This window comes from Triplophysa rosa, linkage group LG7, assembly GCF_024868665.1.
Source record: "Triplophysa rosa linkage group LG7, Trosa_1v2, whole genome shotgun sequence".
NCBI lineage: Eukaryota > Metazoa > Chordata > Actinopteri > Cypriniformes > Nemacheilidae > Triplophysa > Triplophysa rosa.
Window position 1 is genome coordinate 15,502,217 of NC_079896.1, and position 21,855 is coordinate 15,524,071.

At 39.5% G+C, this 21,855-nt stretch overlaps 1 protein-coding gene across 3 annotated transcripts in view; it reads right to left on the reverse strand.

Moving 5' to 3' along the window:
• Positions 1-995: 995 nt before the first annotated feature.
• hs2st1b (heparan sulfate 2-O-sulfotransferase 1b) overlaps positions 996-21,855 on the reverse strand; it is a 74,816-nt gene continuing 53,956 nt past the window's right edge. For 2 of the 3 annotated variants that reach the window (XM_057339000.1, XM_057339002.1), the window contains 6 exons: positions 18,034-18,272; positions 17,091-17,176; positions 16,067-16,205; positions 15,868-15,965; positions 15,570-15,727; positions 996-2,808 (listed from right to left, as the gene is read on the reverse strand). In XM_057339000.1, the coding sequence (XP_057194983.1) occupies positions 2,582-2,808; positions 15,570-15,727; positions 15,868-15,965; positions 16,067-16,205; positions 17,091-17,176; positions 18,034-18,272 (947 nt within the window). In that variant the 3' untranslated portion in view covers positions 996-2,581. Of the gene's footprint in view, positions 2,809-15,569; positions 15,728-15,867; positions 15,966-16,066; positions 16,206-17,090; positions 17,177-18,033; positions 18,273-20,865; positions 21,539-21,855 lie in introns of all 3 variants that reach the window. The other variant, XM_057339001.1, reaches the window with a different exon arrangement.

Consider the following 21,855-nt stretch of genomic DNA (forward strand, 5'->3'; position numbering starts at 1 on the left):
CAATATACGATAGTATAGTATAATTCATTACATTTGTAAAGGTGAAATGCTGTTCACAAGCTATTTTACTTTTGTAAAAAAATAGGTTTATGAGTGAGGGTAATTAACAGAAATAAAATTAGACTTTAAAGCAAGATGGGTCAAAATGTTTTTTCTTGAACAACATGAGAGTCCAGTTAATACTGGCTGAATGGTTAAGGTCTTTGCACATACAGTCCGAAATTTTCGTATGCGTTTTTTCGTATTTGGCTCTTGTTTGTACGGTGTCTCTGAATTGTTAAAAAAGGCCACTCAAAATGCTTGATACGGATGCAAAAACGCAGAAAATCGAACCCGGTCCGAATTTTTTTTATGACGGACGAAAATATCGGAGGCAGTGTGTAAATGTGATTGACACAACGTGAGGTCGTATTTATTTTTTAACGTGTGGAAATTTCGGACGCATATATCGGACTCAATGTGCAATGGGCTTTACACTTCTGATTTGAACTGTTATCTACATTACTGAAATCAGAGGAAAAAAAACATCCACAGAGAAATGATCAAATTAAACTAAATTAATCATTTTGCACAGATAATCTGTGAAACAACATTCCACCATAAATTGCAACATTGCAAATTGCACCAAACACTCAGAAAAGACGGATGAAGATAACACCGAACGCTTTAACACCTCCACTCCACTGCCTGTTAACATGACAGACAGGACGATTATATGCCAGGATGAGTGTGGCAGTGTCCTCCTAAAGAAACAGAACTTTACTATTCACAGTGTCCATCAGCCTCTTGTCATTGCATCTGCTGTATACCATACAAACTGAGCTCAGAAAAGCAAGTCTAGCAAAGGCACAACTTCCTATTACAGTTGGCTAAGACTGTTTCATTAAACTATTCTGTCTATAGCTTTATCCATTTAAGGTTGACTGTATTAGGCCTATCTGTGATTACAAGGAATTTATGCTCTAATGTGTCAAGAATCCTGAAAAAGCACAGTCTCACAGACAGCAATGTTTATTTGAAATATTGTGAAACCATTTAGAACAAAAAACTGAATGACTGGTACAAAGCAAATACAAAATCAAGCTGGCTGTTTAAAAAACTAAAACAGACAACTAAAAATACAGACAGTGTCCAAATCCATGGTGTGGTGAAAAGATTCATGAAGGCACTGATGTTACCCAAAAGACATTTACATTTAAAGACAAAGCTAGATGTTAATGAGGCTTGATGTCTTCTCATACTATAGCATAACTATGACAGTATCAACAAGCTTAGTCAATTCACAGGAGGTCTAATTATGAATGCTAAGAGGGCAGTACTCTAGTGAGACCAAGGCTGTTTCTCAATTCCAAGAACGCAAAGAGCGGACTTGTGTTCTCGTGGAGACCGGTCTTGCGTGGCAGCCTCGGAAGAACGAACTTTGATGGATGCACCACAGTGACTTCTGGGAATTCAAGCACGTTCCGTAGGCACGCAAGGCTGCATTTGATGCATCCTTGATATCGAGAACACATCCTGGTACTTTCGTGCATTCACTTTTCTTGTGTTCTTGAGTATTGGAACGGACTTTGATGGTTATTGATGACGTAGAGTGAGAACACAAGACCGCTGAAGAACGCATATTGAGAAACGGCCCAAGTAACCTTGACCGTGAACTTTGCTACAAGATAAAACTGTACTATAGTAGTTGCTGGTCAAATAACATGTTTCAGACCAATCAGGTCATGTTATTGACACACATAAATCAGCTGTATACACGGGAAATATAAGTATATTTCAAGCTCTTGCCCTTGATTTACCCATTTCTGTTCATTGCACTGCTTTAATCTGGTATTTCTGAGTCTGGCAGATGCAAGAAAAAAAGAAATGACAAATGAAAATGAAAAATTACTAGGAGGATTACTAAACAGACATATTTTCTAAATTGTAATTCTAAGTGTAAACGGTCAAATTCTACATCTCAGATTTTTTTACAACCATTTGGTCCAATTACATAAAAAATATATGTAAATACAATTTATACAGATATGAAATCCATTTGACCACATTTTGTCCTCTTGCTACAACACTTTTACTGAAATTTGTAAACACTGCGCATGGCATTCTATTAAAAATGAATATACACAATGAAGAAAGTGTTGAAAATTCACAAAGCCATGGTTAGTAGTAAAATAAAGAGGTGCTTCTAATGTACCAAATGTCTGGTACGAAGAGCAGTACCCGGTTCAAAATGTAACTTTCATAACAGTGACTGATGGCCTAACAGTTCAGACTCATTATCTTCTGGAAGGCATGATAAAAATTTTAAACGGCTCTTTTTTTATTTTGCTTTCAAGTTGTTCACAGAAGTTTCTACTTTGTTACGTGATAGTCCTTAAAAGGATACTGAACTCAAATTGGCCTGATAGCCAGTCAGCACTGCATAAGAGTTGCTTAAATTTAATAAGACCCTTCCTAGGATGTACATTTGTGTCGATATACTAGACGTTATCTTCTCTGCTGAGTGCATGGCAGAAAAGTACATTACCAGGCCAAATGGTACAGTTATACATGGTTTCAGTCACACTGATGTCTTTTCATCTTAGTTTCCTTTTGGATAGATCTTCTCATAAAAGAAGTTCTGAGCCAGTAGGTAGAGTTCTCCATCCTTTTCCCTGACGCTGTGAGCACGTACAAACTGAAACTGTTCCAGCGCAAACTCGTAGAGCTCGTTCTCCATCTTCCAAATATTGGACTGCTGTAACTTTGAGATGGACTCTTTAGTGGGGGGTTTCTTCTCACTAGTTTTCCTTAGGTGAGACTTCTTACCTGGAAATTAAGTCAAGAAAATGTGCAGTTGTTTTTCAATGATATACTGCTCAAGCACTTTAATTTAAAATCATTTTCTGTGATTTTAGCAGTAAATTATTAAAAAAAAAGACAAATTTAATTTTGATTTTTTGTTTACATTTTATAGTTATTTCACTGGTCACTGTTGTTTACCAATTTTGTCTAACAGCACACAGTGATTTTGTTTTATGCCAAATAAATAAGTTCACACAACTTTCCACTTTCTAACTTTTAAACCTTTACACAAGTGTTTTGTAACAATTTCTTGTAATTAACTAGAAACTTTAGGTTGAATTAAATTACTTGGGTTAAAAAGTTCAATCAACAGACTAAAATAAGCCATCATACATTTGCAACATCCACACATTGTCCGGCTACTGTTATAGGACATCTATGTAAATATTAGTTTTATCTGAATATAACCCAAAATACATGAATGTGACCCAAAATCCGTAATGTGATCCGAATCATGAAATTTGTGATCCGGCACCACAAATATATTGCCAATACATGTTTGTATTGCTTAAGCATGAAAATATCTTAAACATATTTCTATGATCAATATTGTATTTTAAATTAAAAATACAGCTATATACTGTGTGTATATATATATAATATATTGTTTTATTTAATTGCATAATTTACAATCCTTGTACATGATGGACAACATGAGGCATAATCAGGGCCGTCGCAAGGGGGGTGGCCCTGTGAGAACCTGATGTGCGATGCGGTCTGGAGGAGAAAATGGTTTTGCGGAGATTTAATGATGATTTAGGATGATTCTCAAAGAAAACGTGCAGTAAATCTGTTGCAATAGTAACGAACGCAACTTTCACACGCATTTGATAGACACACAGATAAACTACACTCTTCGTTGTTAATGTTGTGGATTTTCAGCAAAAAGTTTGCTCAATTTAACAGCGTTATAACAGGTTAAAGAGGGAAAACTTAAACATCCATTTTAGATGCTTACATTATCTCTCCATCAATGCAGTTTTGAATGACTGTGGGTTTACTTTAATTTCTCAGGTAATTTAATCTACAATAATCTACGGTTTGACCAATTTCACACACAGAGTCACACCTTTAAAATTCATGCAATTTTTTTTTTTAACTTGGTGTGTAAGCATGTATCACTTAAAGTCCACTTCTGGTCCACCTTAAAACTATTCTTTGACCATCAAAATTACATATTGAAAAGGTTTTTTTTCAGTGAAAATTATTTTCCTGCCTTAAATAGCTTTAATGTAACTCCACTGCTGTCACTAAATCCTTGGTGTTCCGAGTCAGATCCGTGGGCGTGGCTTGTTGGTTTTGAACAAATCCTTGCTGTTTCGAGTCTTACGAAACCCTATCCCTAACCTAACCATCTAAACTGTCGGGTCCCGGGTCTAGCACTTCTGTTTTGTTCGTCCTCTGTGTGTGTTGTTTACTCTAGATCTCGCCTGACAGTTACCATGTGCTCAGCTCCGCGTTCTTGACCCCGCCCCTCTTGTCTACTAATCATTAACCACTTTTGCTCTCTTCGCATCAGCTGTTTCTCATTCCACACTGATTTCTTCCTCTTCTTATTTCTCGTGCTTCTCCCAGTTTGTGTCGGATCGCTAGTGTTCGCTGCACAAGCGTAGCCAGTCTTGACGTCCTTAAGTATCGTGTCCGGAAATATTGTTCCAGTCTAGTCGTGATCCTTGCCTTGTAATCTTGTTATCTTGTCTTGCTACTCAGTACTCACCATTTGTCCTGTCTGGCTCCAGTCAGTGCTGTTACCACTACCGGGTGTCTGCATTTTTCTGCCTTGTTTACCCCAGCGACCACGGCTACCGGACCTCACCTCACGTCTATATGGGGAAGCAGGAACAAGTTCTCTCACGGAGAGAGGACTATCTCTGCCGGTCTTCTCCTCACCAAGAGTCCTAGCGCCAGGGCTACGGTATTGGCTTCAACCGCTGTGGTTACGGGTTCGGGCATACTACTTCGGCCGGACTGTCTTCCCCTCTGTTGAGGACTCCCTGCCTCACTACCGTCACACGAGGCACTCGGATTAATGCTTCTCTTGGAGGACACTTTAACTCACACGAGACACTCGGATTAATGCTTCTCTTGGAGGACACTTTAACTCACACGAGACACTCGGATTAATGCTTCTTTTGGAGGACTCTTTAACTCACACGAGACACTCGGATTAATGCTTCTCTTGGAGGACTCCTTAACTCTCACGAGACACTCGGATTAACGCTATTGGAGACTTCCCTCAAGGACAGTAGTGTGGACGTACGGTCTACTCACCTCTCGAGGCAAGTCCCGGCCTTGTCACCTCACCCCTACGGTCTTTACGGCCGAGCGCTCGAGCCATTTTCCCCAAGCCCTGGTTGTCCCACATTATCTGTTCGGTTGTGGAGTTAATTTCATGTCAGTTACTGTCTGATTGTCTTTGGGAAATAAATCTGTTAATCTGCTTTTGACTCCGGTTCCTTTCCTGACATAAACTACCTATGATTCTTAAACTTTCCCAAAAATACGGTTGCATAATGACGTCAGACTCGAAACACCAAGGATTTAGTGAGAGGCCATAACTCTACACCTCAGTTTAATTACACAGATATAGGAATATGCAAATTAGCCCCGCCTCCACTCAGTCACACTCTGCAGTTCCAGATGCTGCTAAAACTAAAAGTGAAACATGCATGAAGTAAACAACACGAACTTATAGTGAATCAACAGTTTTGCAGGGCTAATGCGATGATGTATTGTGTGCTCGTGCTTTAGTTCCACCCCCCTGCACGCCTTCAGGAGGCCTTCTGTTTTTGGAAATAATCGTACAGCTGTATCTGTTTTTTATAAATGTGATCAAACTAAAGACTCTTCGAAGATACGAAGCATGCAAATACTACTCTATAGGTACTCAAGATTATGAGATAGGCAGAAACTGCGCATTACATCCGCTTTCAAGGCCAACTGAAATTACTTGGAATGCACAACATTATTTGATGTGTTGACGTAATTACAACCGAAAAATGCAGAGCACAAGGCATATCGAGTGGCCCCTTCCCCTTTTAAAATAACCAATAACATTTTGTTTACGGCCCAGTCAGCCTGGCAAAGCTGCATTTAACAGCGAGACAGCCACAGTGGTATAAAAGTCTATTGAAAAAAAAATAGGAAGATCAGTGATAACAGTGATGTGTCATTTGAAGCTTGTTATTTACATTGGTGAGTGAAACTGGCGTTTGTCTTCTCCTTTACTCATCAATGCTGTGATGTCTGATCAGTTCCAAACACTGTAAAATATGGTTCTGGGGGGTGGTAAATACAACCCATTAAAATCAATTAGATTTTAGTTAACTATATTAGTTAGCAAGTTTAATAAATAATGGGTACATTTTACCCACACTACCTATCTGTTTAGAGAAATAATGGCATCTTAAAAAAAAGTAATAAAATATACCCCAATATGATTGATAAAAACAACCCATGGAACTCCGTTTGATTTTACTTAAAGGGGTGGTTCAACAGTGTTTCATGCATTCTGACTTCTTTACAATGTTCAACGTGCTGGCTTTCTCATGCTTAACATGGTTAACTTGTCAAATAATGAGTTGGGCGTATGACATATTATTTATGTGCTTGATACACTCCCCCAAGGTTCGTATAGGTTTCAGGATTTTTTTTTTAGAATATGAAATTCCGTTACGTAACAATCTTTCTTAGTCTCTTATTGGGCAATTCTCACGGAAAAGCACGCCCACACGTCAGCCAGCGAGAGCGAGAGATAGAGCACGTGCACACGTCAACCTGCTAGTGATAGGAAAAACGAAAAAAGCTATAGGCCATCAATACGCTGCGTTCGTGAAGTTCAGCTATGTTTCTTTGTTCACTGCATTACAGTAAGCAATGTTATATAAACGGTGGACATAACACTGGATTTGGAGATCATTTGAAAATGATAGATGGAGCGGTCCCAGCGCTAAAAGAAGCAGGACATGAACCGCACGTGGTAAGTGAACCCGAGTCAAATATCTGTGTTTTGTTGGCAATCGGCACGTACATGCATTATGTAAACAACACGAACTTACAGTCAACAGTTATGTAGGGTAAATGCGATGATGTACTGTGTGCTCGTGCAGTAGTTGCAAATGTGCACTTGTTTAACTGTAATACCAAGAAAAGATATATATTTGCCGCTTCTGTGTTGTCTTGTTAAGTGACGATGCTAAAAATAGACAGGGCGTCTGAGGAGAGAAACAGCTGGAATATTAATATAATCTGTTTTACATGGTGTCCTAACCAGTCACTATGGGCCCAGCAACACATTATCAAATATATGTTTTCCGTGTTATTTAAAGCATTTTTTGACGATCTAATCGCATGGCTTAAAGCGCACGGCGCAGGTGCACTCAGGGCGTGTCCGAATCCACTTTTGTTAATTTAACGACGGGAAAACGGCCGGCGCGCCCGGGCGCATGGTATAAACGGGTTGTCCCGATTCTCTTAATGAGTAATGGGTGTTTTTTTGGGCGTAATGTGCAGTAAACCAATCAGAGTCTCATCTCTCATTCCCTTTAAGAGCCAGTTGCGCTCGTGCCATGGTGGATTAATTCGCTACTTACACGGCGGAATTTGCAAGAGCAAAGACTGGACGCTTCTCTAGAGAGGAAACTGCTCCTGCTTGAGGTTAAAGCACGCGAGCAGATCATCTACATGACAAGCTGGATCTTTATCTTTATGTACATAATAATAATAATAATCTTTTACATTGTAATCCATTTATTTTTTATATTTGGCATGTTTGTGTGCTGCTGTGCTTCCCTCTGTGTAATAAGTAAAGTGAAAGCGTGGACTCGCCCAGAGGCGCATTTTCTACTAATGCGCTCTTTTTTTAAACCAAAAAAAAAATTGCACCATTAACTTTAGACCAGGTTTGAGTTGGTCTATGGCGCAGTCTATTTTGAGGAACGCGCCAACAATGCGCCTGAGCCTGACCTCTTTTTTTAGACCAACACGCCCATGGGCGCACAAATCAACGCAAATGCATTTGCTATTTAAACAACGCGGTGCAGGACGGGAAAATGAGAACTGCATCGGGTGTAAAATAGCAAAAACACTTGCGCTGCACCATGCCGGGTAAACAATAGGGCCCAATGTCTGTGTTTCTGACCTTTTCTTTCACAAATCTGCACTATATGAAACATCAGAACACCACACAAGGAGAATTCCTGTAGCAGTTTTGACCAATTAACTTTAGAACACAGAGTATTACTATAGGTGTTTTATCTTATTGGAAATGAATCGACTATGCAAAGTATGTAGAAATGAAATGTTTTTTATGTTTGTAATCTTCCCTGAATAAGTAATATTTAAAGTTTAACTATTCTTAATGATTATTTATTATTAATGATAATTCAGTAGGTTAATCTTGAGTGCTGTCAAAGGGTAAAAATTACTCATTTAGTTGCATAATGTATTCGGTAGACTTTACACAATTTATTTTAGTGTGTTATAGCTCATAAATCTAGATACTCTTTACTCTTCGAATGTACTCTAACAAAGTGAGTGAAAATTGTAACCACAGTTTCATTGAGTAGATTCTATAGGTTTGTTTCACACTGTAGAGCCTTAACATTCAATATTCTTTGTAGACTTTTTCTCAGAGGATTTGCGCATATAATCGGTAATCTGGACAAGAACTTTGACGAGCTAATGTGTAGCGTGATGTCAGGAAATTTCTAGATATTTTTTGAGTGCACGTGCCAGAATGTCATTTTGAACGCTTGTATCTTCTAAATCACGGCTCTACACTGCGACCATGAAAAAAAAGATAGTGAAAAAATATTTAGGCGCAGTGGTGCGACTGAACCCATCTAAACTCGTAACCCATTTAAAAAAAAACTCCAAAATGTGCCTCCATGTATATTACGTGACATTATGCACTGCGATCGGCTGCTTTTCATGCTAGTCAACTGAACAGTGTTTCCCGTTATGAGAAAGGAAGATATGCTTAAGCGCCATTTAGTCCTAGTCTGTGGCTGTGCGAGTGTGCGTGAGTGTTTCATCAGGTGTCAGCATAGACACTTGTAGGACACAGGATACATGTTTCTGCATGTGGCGTTTCTTTGAGCGATCGCCTGGTGTTCGAAAGCGAGCCCAACACGCTTTCTTTAGTTATATGATGTTGCTTTTGGTGCTAATAAATAAATGTTTAGTTGCATAGTAATTTGCAGGTGGGACAGGTCCCCCACCACTTTATGGAAGAAATTAAGAAATGCTTGCGGAAGGTGTGTATTGTTTTGAGACCATTAACATCTGAAACTCGTGGAAAACAGGATGCGCTGCTTTCTCACCATCTCACGTTGCTCCACATTTATTATTTATTTATGAGGTTCAAATACTTCTATGCTCTAACTCCAGGGCTTATTTGTGCCGGAACAAGCCGGATCCGGCACCTCCAAAATCCGATCTGGCACCTCATTTGGCAGATCCCGCTCCTCAAGCGCTAATGGAAAACGTTCGTGCTGACCTGTTGTGTGCATATATTTAATTAAAAAGCACGTATATTAATTATAATGGCAATAACTATTTTATTTTGATAATGAACAGGCTATCAAGTTTGAGATGCTTGAATATTGTGTGTGCGCGCAAGGCGCCGGCGCAATCTGTCACGATCCCAGTCCGTGTTTCCCCTGTCTTTGTGAACTTTTCTGTCATTTCCTGTTGTGTGCCATGTTTGTAGTCCTAGTTTCTTGTTAATTAGTTTCCCCCGGTGTTTCTTGTTTCCTTGTTATCCCATTTACAGTATATAAGCCCTAGTGTTTCCTTTGTTTGGTGTCGGTCTTTGTTTCATGCTCGTTGTGTCATTCTTTGTTTTTGTGCCTCCTGTGTTCTGTGAATTACCTTGGTTTTTTTTCCCAAATGCAGTTAGATTTTAATTCAACAAAGACAAAAAAAAAAAAACCAAGGTAATTCACAGAACACAGGAGGCATAAAGACAGGGGAAACACGGACTGGGATCGTGACACAATCGCTTGAGCAGTTAGGCTACTTATAACGGCTGAAACAATTAAAACAAACTGTGATGATTTATGGTCAAACTGATTATGAGTACGTCAATAGATACAGTAGTTAGCTACTTTTAGCTAGTCGTGAACACACTTACACAGAACACAGAACATTGTGCTTTTGCAAAATAAAGAAAACTTAGAGGGCTCTGTCATCTCCTTTCCTTTAATTTATTTGTGGAGCGCTGCGCCTCACAAGCTGAACCAAACTCAACAGCATATTGTCACCATTTTACCCTTTCATTTTGTTAATCTGTTAATTGTCAAACATTCCGCGTATATTTATTCGCGTCTCATGTTTTGCACTATATACTGAAGGGAACTTGTCGTGATGGACACTTCAGAGAGAGATATTTGTGTTGTTGGACAAGAGATGCAGAACAGAAGACCCGATGAAATACGGTTAATGGATGATTCACGAGTTCGTCTCACAGATAATAAGTTGTTGACGGATAATATGCGTATTTGGCGTGCTGTCCCGGGAAGAGGGCTCCGAGTTCAGGGAGAATAATCCTTTGGCCCCTAGGCCTGGGAGAGGGCCCTGGGCCCAGTGTGTGCCCGAATCCGGAGAATACCCCCCCGGTGCGGAGGTCAAACGTGCTAGTGGTGTGGAGTCGGGGTGGAGGAGGGATGTTGCGAGACATTCGGGAGAATGGAGGCAAGACAGCTTGACTATTTATAGGGCTATTTAGGGCTATTATAGGGACTATTTATTTAGAGTTCCCAGCATGCTTTGCGTGTGACAGCATTAGGAGAGTCATTTTTGTGGAAAAGTGCTATTTTATGTGCTTTACAATAAAATGAAAGACTTGATAGTGTTTATTGCAGAGGTGGACAGTAACGAAGTAAATTTGCCTGAGTACTGTACTTAAGTACACTTTTTGAGTATCTGTACTTTACTTGAGTATTATTTTTTCTGAGTACTTGTACTTTAACTTCACTACATTTGAAAGACAAATATCATACTTTTTACTCCACTACATTTATAAAAAGGTCAAAAAGTAGAAAATGGTTTCTATGCAGCGGGGTTTCCTGTGTGCGCAATTTATCTGGCTTGCGATCTGACAGCACCTTTTACTGTTGCCAAGTATTTCAGTTTTTCCTAAGCTCGCGGTTTTCCGGCAAACTTTGAATGGCCATTTGGCAGATTTGTTTAACGCAAATCTGGCAACTCTGGGATCTTCCCCGCTAAACTAATGTAAATGTAGGCGCTGCTACACCATTGATAGCGCTCTAAAAAGGCAAATAGAACATTAAAAGACGAAAAAGGCATGTTAAAGTGTGGTGTAATCATCTGTGGGTTACGATCAGTCAAAGATCGTAGAAACATTGTCATGAAAATGATCGGCATAACGGCTAAATGGTAAATAAGCATCACATACACCTTGAGCTACGTGTGCGTGTTACCTTCTGAGCTGCTGCTATATCATTTAAAGCGATTTGGAAAATGAATGATGTTTTTACTGAAGTAACTATAGTTGAAGTATTCCTGTTGAAATAAAAACAATAGAACCCTGCCCAAAATACAACATAAAATGTAATGGATTTAATGGTTATAATGGAAATTGTACTATGGATACTTGTTGTCTACTCGTATGTGATGGATTCTATTGGTGGTATGGTAAATCCTATTGGAATAAAACCCAAAACACACTACAAAGACGAATTTAATTTAAAAATCTCATTCTAATTAAAAAATTCATTGTTTTTTTTCAGCAGGGATGGTATTTGCAGTAAAACCACAGTATCCACAAATTTACCATTTTCTAAATATAGGAACCATACTCCAATTAATAATATTACTATATACTAAATACTAGCTATAGTTTATGTTTGTAGTTAAATTATGGTAATACAAATGGTAATAAATCCAACAACACATGGCTTCTACACTTTACTATTTACAAGAACCTTACTACTTACTCGTAAATTGCTGCTAAAACTGGTAAAGGGAATATACAAAATAAAAGAACACTACTCATAAATACATATAGGCCTAGGGGGCTAATGAGGATAATTAGGCTAAATGATCATACAGGATTATATCTAAACTAAACATATATGTGCTGAACATATAAAGCTCTTAAAGGAGTTGCTCACTGCAAAATTTGCCCCCATTGACTTTCCATAGTAGGATTAAAAATTACTATGGAAAGTCAATGGGTGCAAATTTTGAAGTGAACTATTCCTTTAATACAACTGATACTGTGAGCTACTCAGTGTATTCAGTAGGTTGCTTCAGAGGCATAAGGTATACGACAATAAAACAATGCACAACTGACATAAAGGAAATTTACTTTTTATACTTGAGTACTTTTAAAAGCATGTACTTCTGTACTTTTACTCAAGTAAGAATCTGTCTTTACAACTTTTACTTGTAGTGGAGTAATAATTGACCAGTAATATCTGTACTTTCACTCAAGTAAGGAAGTTGTGTACTTCGTCCACCTCTGGTTTATTGTTCAGTTGTCTTTAAGATTTAGAAGAGATTCTGTTCGTGGTTACCATCGTTCAGAAGAGTGGTGCTTGTGCTTAGGTCATGGGAGAGCTCGTGATGTGTGTTTTTTCACTCATTGAGCACTAATGCTGCTAATGCCAGTACTGAGACAACTATCAGCTTACTTGTACATCGTATACAGTATGTTGTAAACAATAAATGTTAAACTGAAGTTAAACAAGATCAAGAAGTTAACTCCAATGCTCAAATTAGTACTTATTGATTTTTTAAAGTTTATCATGTGCTTAAATAATTAAGATAATTTTACTTGATTTATTCATGGAATATTGCATTAAAAATATGCTTTAAAGTACTTAAAAATATTTTGTGTAATACTGTTACCTTAATTTTTTTAAGTAAATATCCATCACATTTTTTACAGTATATAAACAGGGCTTGATACTGTGGCTGATGGTTTTTAAAATGGTCCTACTCGACCAGCGGGTCTTTCGCGCTCACGTTTTCTGTGCTTGCGACGCCCATGATCCTAATTATTGGCAGCTGCTATTTAAAAGGACACATCTTTATTACAAAAATTCACAAAAAAACGGACTTAAATTCTGGACCTTTGACAGTGAGGGGTGGGTCGTTTGAACCCCCGAACCCCCTCCCACCTTGCTACGGGCCTGTATATGATAAATCTTCCCAACGAGTTATTACAGAAACAATTTATTGAAGTATTGTTTTTGTCATCTTTGTCCCCACCACTTTTCAAAACAAAGTTACACCACTGCGTTTGATCTCCCTCTTTTGTTGCAGTTTGAGAGGTGGTTGTAACAAAGGCAAGACACAAAGTTCACACGAGACTAATGTGCAATTTAATTTCATCGCTTATAAATCTCAAATCAAATGTCATTAATTAGGCATATGTATATTTAATATATTTTAATGATTCCCTGCGTTTCTGCTTGTCTGTATTCTGTGGTGTACAGACAGTATAATAACGTTATTCAGTTAAACTTAGTGCAGTGATATGAAACAGTAATGTGGTTGACAGATCTTGAACTACTTTATTGGTGTGCGCTTCCTGAAAAACAATGCACACCCTTAGAATGTTCGCCAGCCAATCACAATGAAGCATTCAACAGCCCCCTTGGTACATTACATTTAGTCATTTAGCAGACGCTTTTATCCAAAGCGACTTACAAATGAGGTAAACAATAGAAGCAATGAGAGCTTGGTGTAATCAATAATAACCAATGAGCTTAGTTTATCATGCTTTCCCATACTTTGTGCATGCTGTACGGTGCCAAATTAATGTTTCTTTTAAAAAAACTTAAATTGTCTGTGCTCCTAAATTTTTGACTGTGCTCCAAATTTTTTTTAAAGTGCTCCTAAAAATACGTTACCGTAGAGCCCTGTAGATGCAAATCTTGTCAGTGCTTAGGAGCATATCGGTTTATTGACGTCTTAACTTATTTTTAATAAAAGGAGAAAATCTTTCATTTTGATTTCAGTGGGGCTTTTAAAGACCCATCACTACCGGCCAGGCGCGAGGCCCTGTGCGGTCGCACACAGGGTTGTCATGACTCTGCCTCGTCTTGTCATGGTTTTCTGGGTATTTTGGCAGAGTCATGGCAAAGCCTTAGGTTTTATGTGGAGAGAGAGATTGTTGACCTTTCGGCCTTCCATACTCTCTCTCTCCGGTCCGCGTCTCTGTTCCCGCCATCTCATTTCCTCGTTAACTTTCCCTGAGTGTTTCATTACCCACACCTGCCTCTTGCTAATTATCCTTTGTCTGTCTCCCTATATAATACCCTCGTGTCATTGTCCTGTGCTCGGTCATTGTATTCAGTCCGTCTGCGGCGAGTGTAACACTGTGCTCGGTCATTGTATTCAGTCTGTCTGCGGCGAGTGTACCCCTGTGCTTGTGTGAATCCTGTGCAGTGTTGGGTGTAACTAGTTACTAAGTAATTAGTTACTGTAATTTAATTACTTTTCCCTTGAAAAAGTAAAGTAAGGGATTACTCTTATTTTTTCTGTAATTTAATTACAGTTACTTCTGATGTAATTAAACTAAATACTTTGTGTAATATTTGTGTGTGCAATAGTGGAATTGACCTCAAAATTCAAAGTCTAACTTTAAAATCTGTGCTTTAATGTATAATTCTCACATTTGTAATACTTTGGTCAGTTAATAAGAGTACTTTATGTAGTTTAATATTATTTATTTAAATGAATGAAAAGAGCCCTTTCATGTCTATCCTTGAATCACTTAACTAATCAAGGTTGATGTAGGATATAGAAAGTAATTAGTAATAAGTAACTAAATACATTTTGGAGCGAGTAATTTGTACAGTAATCTAATTACACTATTGAATATGTAATTAGTAACTAGTAATTAATTACTTTTTGAGAGTAACTTACCCAACACTGATCCTGTGCTTGTGTGAATCCTGTGCTTGTGTGAATCCTGTGCTTGTGTGAATCCTGTGCTTGTGTGAATCCTGTGCTTGTGTGAATCCTGTGCTTGCTGTTTTTTTGCCTGTTCGTGTTCCGGTTGTTGCCGTTTCATGAGTCTAGTAAGTGTCCAGTTTAGTTAACTTTGTCAAGTGTTTGTCAGTCTAGTGTTTAGTTAGTCTTCGTTCTGTGTTTGCATATTATGTTCTTGTTCTACACCCCTCGTGGGTTTTTGTTTTGTTTATTTTAAAATAAAATGTGTTAACCCCTTCACCACCACTGCTGCCTGCACTTGGGTTCTTTCCCCCAGAGATTCTTGACACAGGGTATAATAATTAAAAAGTTAAAAGACTCAGTTTTTCTGATTTTTAAATGTACTATTTATAGGTATGTGTTTAGGTAAAATGATCATTTTTGTTTCATTCTGCAGTATTTGAGGTCTTAAAAAAACACAGCATCTTTTCTGTTATTTTCACCTGTTTCTCCAGCTTTCATTAAATTGCATTAATGCAAATTAAACAATATTGTTATTGAAATTTGGTTAAAATATTGTTAGTGTTTCACAGAATGGAAAAAAAAGATCATTTTTACCTAAAAACATACCTATAAATAGTACATTTTTAATCAGAAAAACGGTCTCTGAAAAGCTCTTTTTTTTTTTTTCCACGGTTGTACATTGTTTTACACTCATACATTCTCTCTATTTTGAAGCTCAGTGTGGGCAGACAAGTTGTATGTCACTTGGATGCTGCTGGCATATCCTCACAGAATATTAGAAGATAACCAAGCACCTGTGCGGTAGAGATCAGTAGCTCCTTTGAAGAAACGTGGCAGTGCTGCCTCAAGCATCATGATAAAATCCTCCAACTCTTCTGTCACTCCAACCAGAAGATACTCGTTCACCAAATTATACTTGGCCTGTTCAAGAGCCCACCTACTGCCAACGTTCCTGCACACAACAAACAAAAGCATTTCTATTTCCTAAATGGTTTCAATAAATCAATACAAGTAATTCTGACCCAATCAATTTGTTTAATAAGAAATATCACTGTGTTAATAATAGAGTGAAGAGTGAGTCAAATGGCCCACCAGCACTCAGAGTAATGACCACAAAAGAATGGAATCTGTAACCAGAGCTTCTCAGGACCACAGTCAGAACCTCCAGAGGACACACACTCGTCAAATGTCTGAAACAAAACATGAGTTATACACACTTGTTGTTGTGTACACTGTAGTTGCTTAACAAATACAGTATATTACAATAAAATATTAAGCAAAAATGAAGAACCTTTTTGTCTCCCTGCTTCCTTCTCCTGAGACCGGGTCGGTAATCATCGCCAAACCGGAGAAAATAGTAGTAAGACACGAGCCTCTCGATGGGGTCTCGCACAATGTTGATATAAACTGGCTTTCCCTTGACCCCAAACCTATTTGGGCAAAATAGTTTAAAAATAAACGAAATTGTCCTCTTCTTCCAATCCGTTTAATTCTTATGTCTGAATTCCTTTCATTACGAAATACATCATTAGAATATCAATCTAAATAGAAAATGAATATCCTATTCATTTTTTGGGTACATCCCCTTTGTTAACGACAGCATGCATAAGCGCTGGCATGAACTATAAAAATAAAACCTGATGATCGATGTTATCCCAGTATTGCAGGTTAAAAATAAAAAATCATGCCAGATTTTGGAATAAAACGTATATGTTGACTTAGACCCTTAGAATGTTCGCCAGCCAGCCAATCACAATGAAGCATTCAACAGCCCCCTTGGTACATTACATTTAGTCATTTAGCAGATGCTTTTATCCAAAGCGACTTACAAATGAGGTAAACAATAGAAGCAATGAGAGCTTGGTATAATCAATAATAACCAATAAGCTTAGTTTATCATGTTTTCCCATACTTTGTGCATGCTGTACGGTGCCAAATTAATGTTTCTTTAAAAAAAAACTTAAATTGTCTGTGCTCCTAAATTTGCCAGATTTTGGAATAAAATGTATATGTTGACTGTTTTATAATTAATATGATTTATACTACAATGAATATTTACTGTATTATGATTAATCAATAATTACCCAAGAAAATCATATATCATGTATATTTTGTAATTGTAAAGCCCTTGATATCCTGGCAAACTGACCTAAGTATTGAGAAATAATAAAATCATTTTTAACTCCAACCACTAGAGTACAGCAACACTTAACTTCTGAATTCAGCTTTTGTACTGAAAAGAGCAACTATATCCATAGTAACAGTACACAATACAATACAACACAAAGCCTGTTTTCAGTATACAAGAAACTCACTTTGTGAAGTCCAGGTAGGCAATATGGCCGTGGTAGAAACCTGGTTTCATTTCTCGCCAGGATGTCACATTCCTCACAAACCTCATCTGTGGGCACAATATTAAATCTGATTAGTTTTTGTACATACGAAATATCATTTACATGAAAAATCGATTTCTTTTAATCCACATGTCTGATAAGTTTTGCTAACATCATCCAGCAATATCTAAATCTCAAATAACAATCTCATGGTAGCCTATCTGTCATGGCCCGTTGACAAAACCAGCCAAGTGATTTTTAAAACAGAGGTAACATGCTATTTCATGCATTTTGACTTGTTTACACAGTTAAACGTGCTGGCTTCTCAAGCTTAACATGTTGACGAGTTGAACGTATGACGTAGTATTTCTGTGCTTGATTCACTCCACCAGGGTTCGTATAGATTTCGGAAAATGTTTCGAACATGGATTCCTGTTTCGTAACATGTGACATCACCTGGCCTGTCACAACTGGAATTAAACACCAAGCCAGAGAGCAAAAGAACATCACACTGTCATCAGTACATGGCAACCTACACCATAATTGTTGAAATCTGGAAGCCAATAATAAAATAATACTTTATTTATTATTAAAATATTTATCATTATCATCAACTTTAATTCGTTAAAAAGCAAGGCAACATCAAAACCAAGGAAATAAAACTTTTTGTAAAAAATAAAACATTTAAATAACTTTTTTGCCCCGGTGAACAAACAAACAAAAAAAACTAAATGATGCGAAGCAGAGTTATATAGTAATGTATTGCATACAATATAATGTCTTATTTACATAGAAAATTAACTAAGAAGTAGAAAGCCTACTAAGTGCTGTATGTACTAGTATTACATTCCAAACACATCACTGGTAGTCAGCATTAGACAATTAACCTGACCCCTATTAACATGTGAGGTAATGGACATGTTACCTGGTCCTGCAGTGACATGACTGGGTTGTTCTTAGTGGTGTTGATATGGAGAACATGGAAACGGTTCTTTCCGCACAGGTCATATGCAATGTTGGTAAAGGAGGTGCTGGCAGTCTTGGGTACACGGTTATAGATGATGAACAGATCCTCAATCTCAGTCAACGCTGGCAAGTCCCGCAGGCTGTCTCGCGTCTGTCTCTGCTTTACTTCTCGCACCTCATGTCTGGCCATGGTGTGTTCTGCAAGAGAGAAACAAGATCATATTTACAATTGCAGTCACACGTTAACATCAGTAAAGTGCATACAGTACGACAGTAAAGTGTATACAGCATATTGTTTTTGAAAACAACCACAGATAAACACAAAACATAAAGCAACAACAAAAAATAAGTCATCAATGACATATTTATGATTGCTTATCCATTCAAAAGAGCCTTACTCTCAAACACATCACATTACTGTAACAGAACCACTAGGCAGACAAGGGGTAAGAACTTCAACAATGTTTATTGACACACACAGGCAAGAAAGCAGGTAAGTATGAATATGTATTGATTGATGACTGGATGAACTGGATAATAACACTGTCCTTGTGTTGCAGGAGATCGTGAACGATGGGCTAGGGATCTGGGGGGTGCTGGGTGAAGACGTGACGGACTTGGAAGACGACGAGAAGGCAGCTTGGATCAAACTTGGCTACTTTAAGGTAGGCGAGCAGGTAAGTAACTCGGGTGAGTAACACATTTAGAGTCCGTATCATTTGGGAGACCAGATGCTGACTGAGGGAAATGAGGAGTGCTATATTGTGGATCTAATGAGGGTGATGATGAGGGGCAGGTGACTGTGATCAGAATTCTGGTGAGGGCGAGCGTAGTGAGGGAGTGGTGTGAAAGCCTGGTGATTCCGTAACAGTACCCCCCTCCACGGTCCACTCCCGAGGACCGAACTCCCCGTCGTCGTGTTGGCCTGGTTGACTGGGGTGATTTTGGTGGAACAAGGTGAGGACCTCCGGATCCAGAATGTCATCTCTGTGTACCCAAGAACGTTCTTCCAGGCCGTATCCCTTACAGTCGAACAGGTACTCCAGATAGCCACCATGGCGATGGGAGTCGAGGATGTCACAGACAGAGTAGATGGTGCCATCTTTGGCTCTTCAGATGGACCAGGCTCTGTGGAAAGATCAGAGGGCAGTGAATGACATGGTTTGAGTAAGGACACATGGAATGTTGGATAGAGTACAGAAGTAGTACAGAAACTAGGAGGGAGTTTCAGAAGGTAAGTGACATGATTAATTTGATGAATGGGAAAGGGACCAACGAATCTGGGTCTCAATTTTCTGGATGCAAGCTTCATCCGGATGTCCAACGTAGAGAGCCGCACCTTTTGCCCAGGGTGACACTGCGGGGTCCCCTTCCATCGGGCATCTGCTTAGATATTTTGACACCGTATGGCTCTCTGGAGTTGGTGGTGTGCGGAGTCCCAGACCCTCTTGCTCTCCTGGAACCAGTGGTTGATGGCTGGTATCACAGATGGTTCCCCTGACCAAGAGAACAGTGGCGGTTGGTAGTTGAGCACGTACTGGAAGGGTGTTAACTCTGTGGCAGGCTGGTGCCGGGAGTTCTGGGCGTACTCGGCCCAACAGAGGTACTGGTTGCAGGTCTCCTGGTGGTCATGGCATAAGGTACGTAGAAACCTCCCGAACTCTTGGATCTTGCGTTCAGTTTGCCCGTTTGACTGGGGGTGGTAACCCGATGACAGTGCCCAGTGAACTGTGAATAGAATGAATAATGTTATTGCGCTGAGGGAGAGGTACATACAAACGTGACTGAGGATACCCCGGTGGATGATCGTTGGGAGCATTGGCTGCGGTGATGGCATCATCATACGACCACTGTATGGGGAAGACGAAGAGAGATTCAGGGAGTACGTGTTCAGAAGAGGGATCTTCTCTCTTGGGACTAAACATACGGGACAGGGAGTTCTTGGAGCCTGGACGATATGAAATCTGTGCTTGACGTGAGTTCAGGCATTTGGCATCACGGAGGCACTGGAGGTTCTTGTGATCTGAGTATATGACGAATGGATGGTTGGCTCCCTCCAGCCAGTGTCTCAACTCTTCTAAGGCGAGTTTGATCGCTAATAACTCTCTCTTTTAGCAGGTTGAAGGCGTCGGCGGCCAAGGGAGACCAGAACAGGGATTTCGACTTGCCTTTCAACAGGTTGGTGAGTGGGGTGACTGTGGAACTGAAATCTCCGATGAACCGGCGGTAGAAAGCCCAGAAAACGTTGGAGCTCCTTGAAGTTCTTAGGAGTGGGCCAATTCCGCACTGCAGCCACCTTCCCCTCGTCCATGGTGATTCCTTCTTGTGAGATGTCATAACTGGATAGATGGCTGGTGGAAGCTGCATTTCTAGGCTTTCAAGAAGGGTCGAACGCAAGTGGGTGGGCTTTAAGCCACAAGTGGGCTGTACAAACCTCCAGAGGAATTTGGTTTGGTTTATTTAATGTAATGTGTTGTAGTATTGGTTCATGATTTACAGTTGGTGTAGTACTAACAAAAAGAGACTCAGAGAAGGCCATAATTCCCGATGGTCACTTTATTGAGGACCCATCACAGCTTCAGACATGCACGAAAAAAGCATACTACAGGCGCAAAACACACTGTGCTTCTTCACAGCCTTTTACAATGTCCCATACACAATGCCCGTGGTGGTAGGTGATAAGAAGCGCTGGTTCATTTCATCAACTTGTGGCTTCTAATGTGCGGAACCTGATCGCATAGTCATAAACAGACTGATTTCCTTGGCGTAAAGATTATAACTGAGCACTTACAGAGGAGTCTCCAGTGCTTCCGCCCGAAGACTTCACGGAAATGTTGCAGGAATTGTGATAATGACTGCACAGGTGGACCGGCTTGGGACCAGAGGGAATCCGCCCACTGTAGAGCCTTTCCGGTGAGTAGGAAGATGACAAAATAGATCTTGGTGGCTTCTGAGGGGTAAAAGTGTGAGTTATGCTGCATGTAGAGGGTGCAATGGAGAATAAACCGGTTGCAATCCTCCGCTGGGCCAGAGAAGGGAGCTGGTGTGACCATGGGAGACAGGTGACAGACGCTGAAGCACGGATGTTGATGGTCTGAGGTGGAATCTGATGGGTAGTGCTGGGTGCTGGTGTCAAAGCCCTTTTGAGTGTGTCCACGATCTCCTGGAATGGGTCTGGCGCACTCATCTTGTAGCGGTCTTGACTTCTGTAACAGAACCACTAGGCAGACGAGGGGTAAGAACTTCAACAATGTTTCTTGACACACACATGCAAGTAAACAGGTAAGTATGAATATGTATTGATTGATGACTGGATGAACTGGATAATAATACTGTCCTTGTGTTGCAGGAGATCGTGGACGACGGGCTAGGGATCTGGGGGTTCTGGGTGAAGACATGACAGACTTGGAAGACTTGGATGGCTTAGAAGACGACGGGAAAACAGCTTGGATCAAACTTGGAAACTGTAACGTAGGAGAGCAGGTAAGCAACTCGGGTGAGTAACACATTTCGAGTCTCATTTGCGAGATCAGACACTGACTGAGGGAAATGGGGAGTGCTATATAGTGGAGCTGATGAGGGCAGTGATGGGGTGCAGGTGACAGTGATCAGAATTCTGGTGAGGGCGACCGTAGTGAGGGAGTGGTGTGAGAGTCTGGTGATTCCGTAACAATTACAGTATATCCAATATTTAATTTCAATACTTAACTATTCTACCTTAGATCTTTAGATGCTCATTTATCTTTAGATGCTTATCCATCATGATTCTCTCTGATCATTG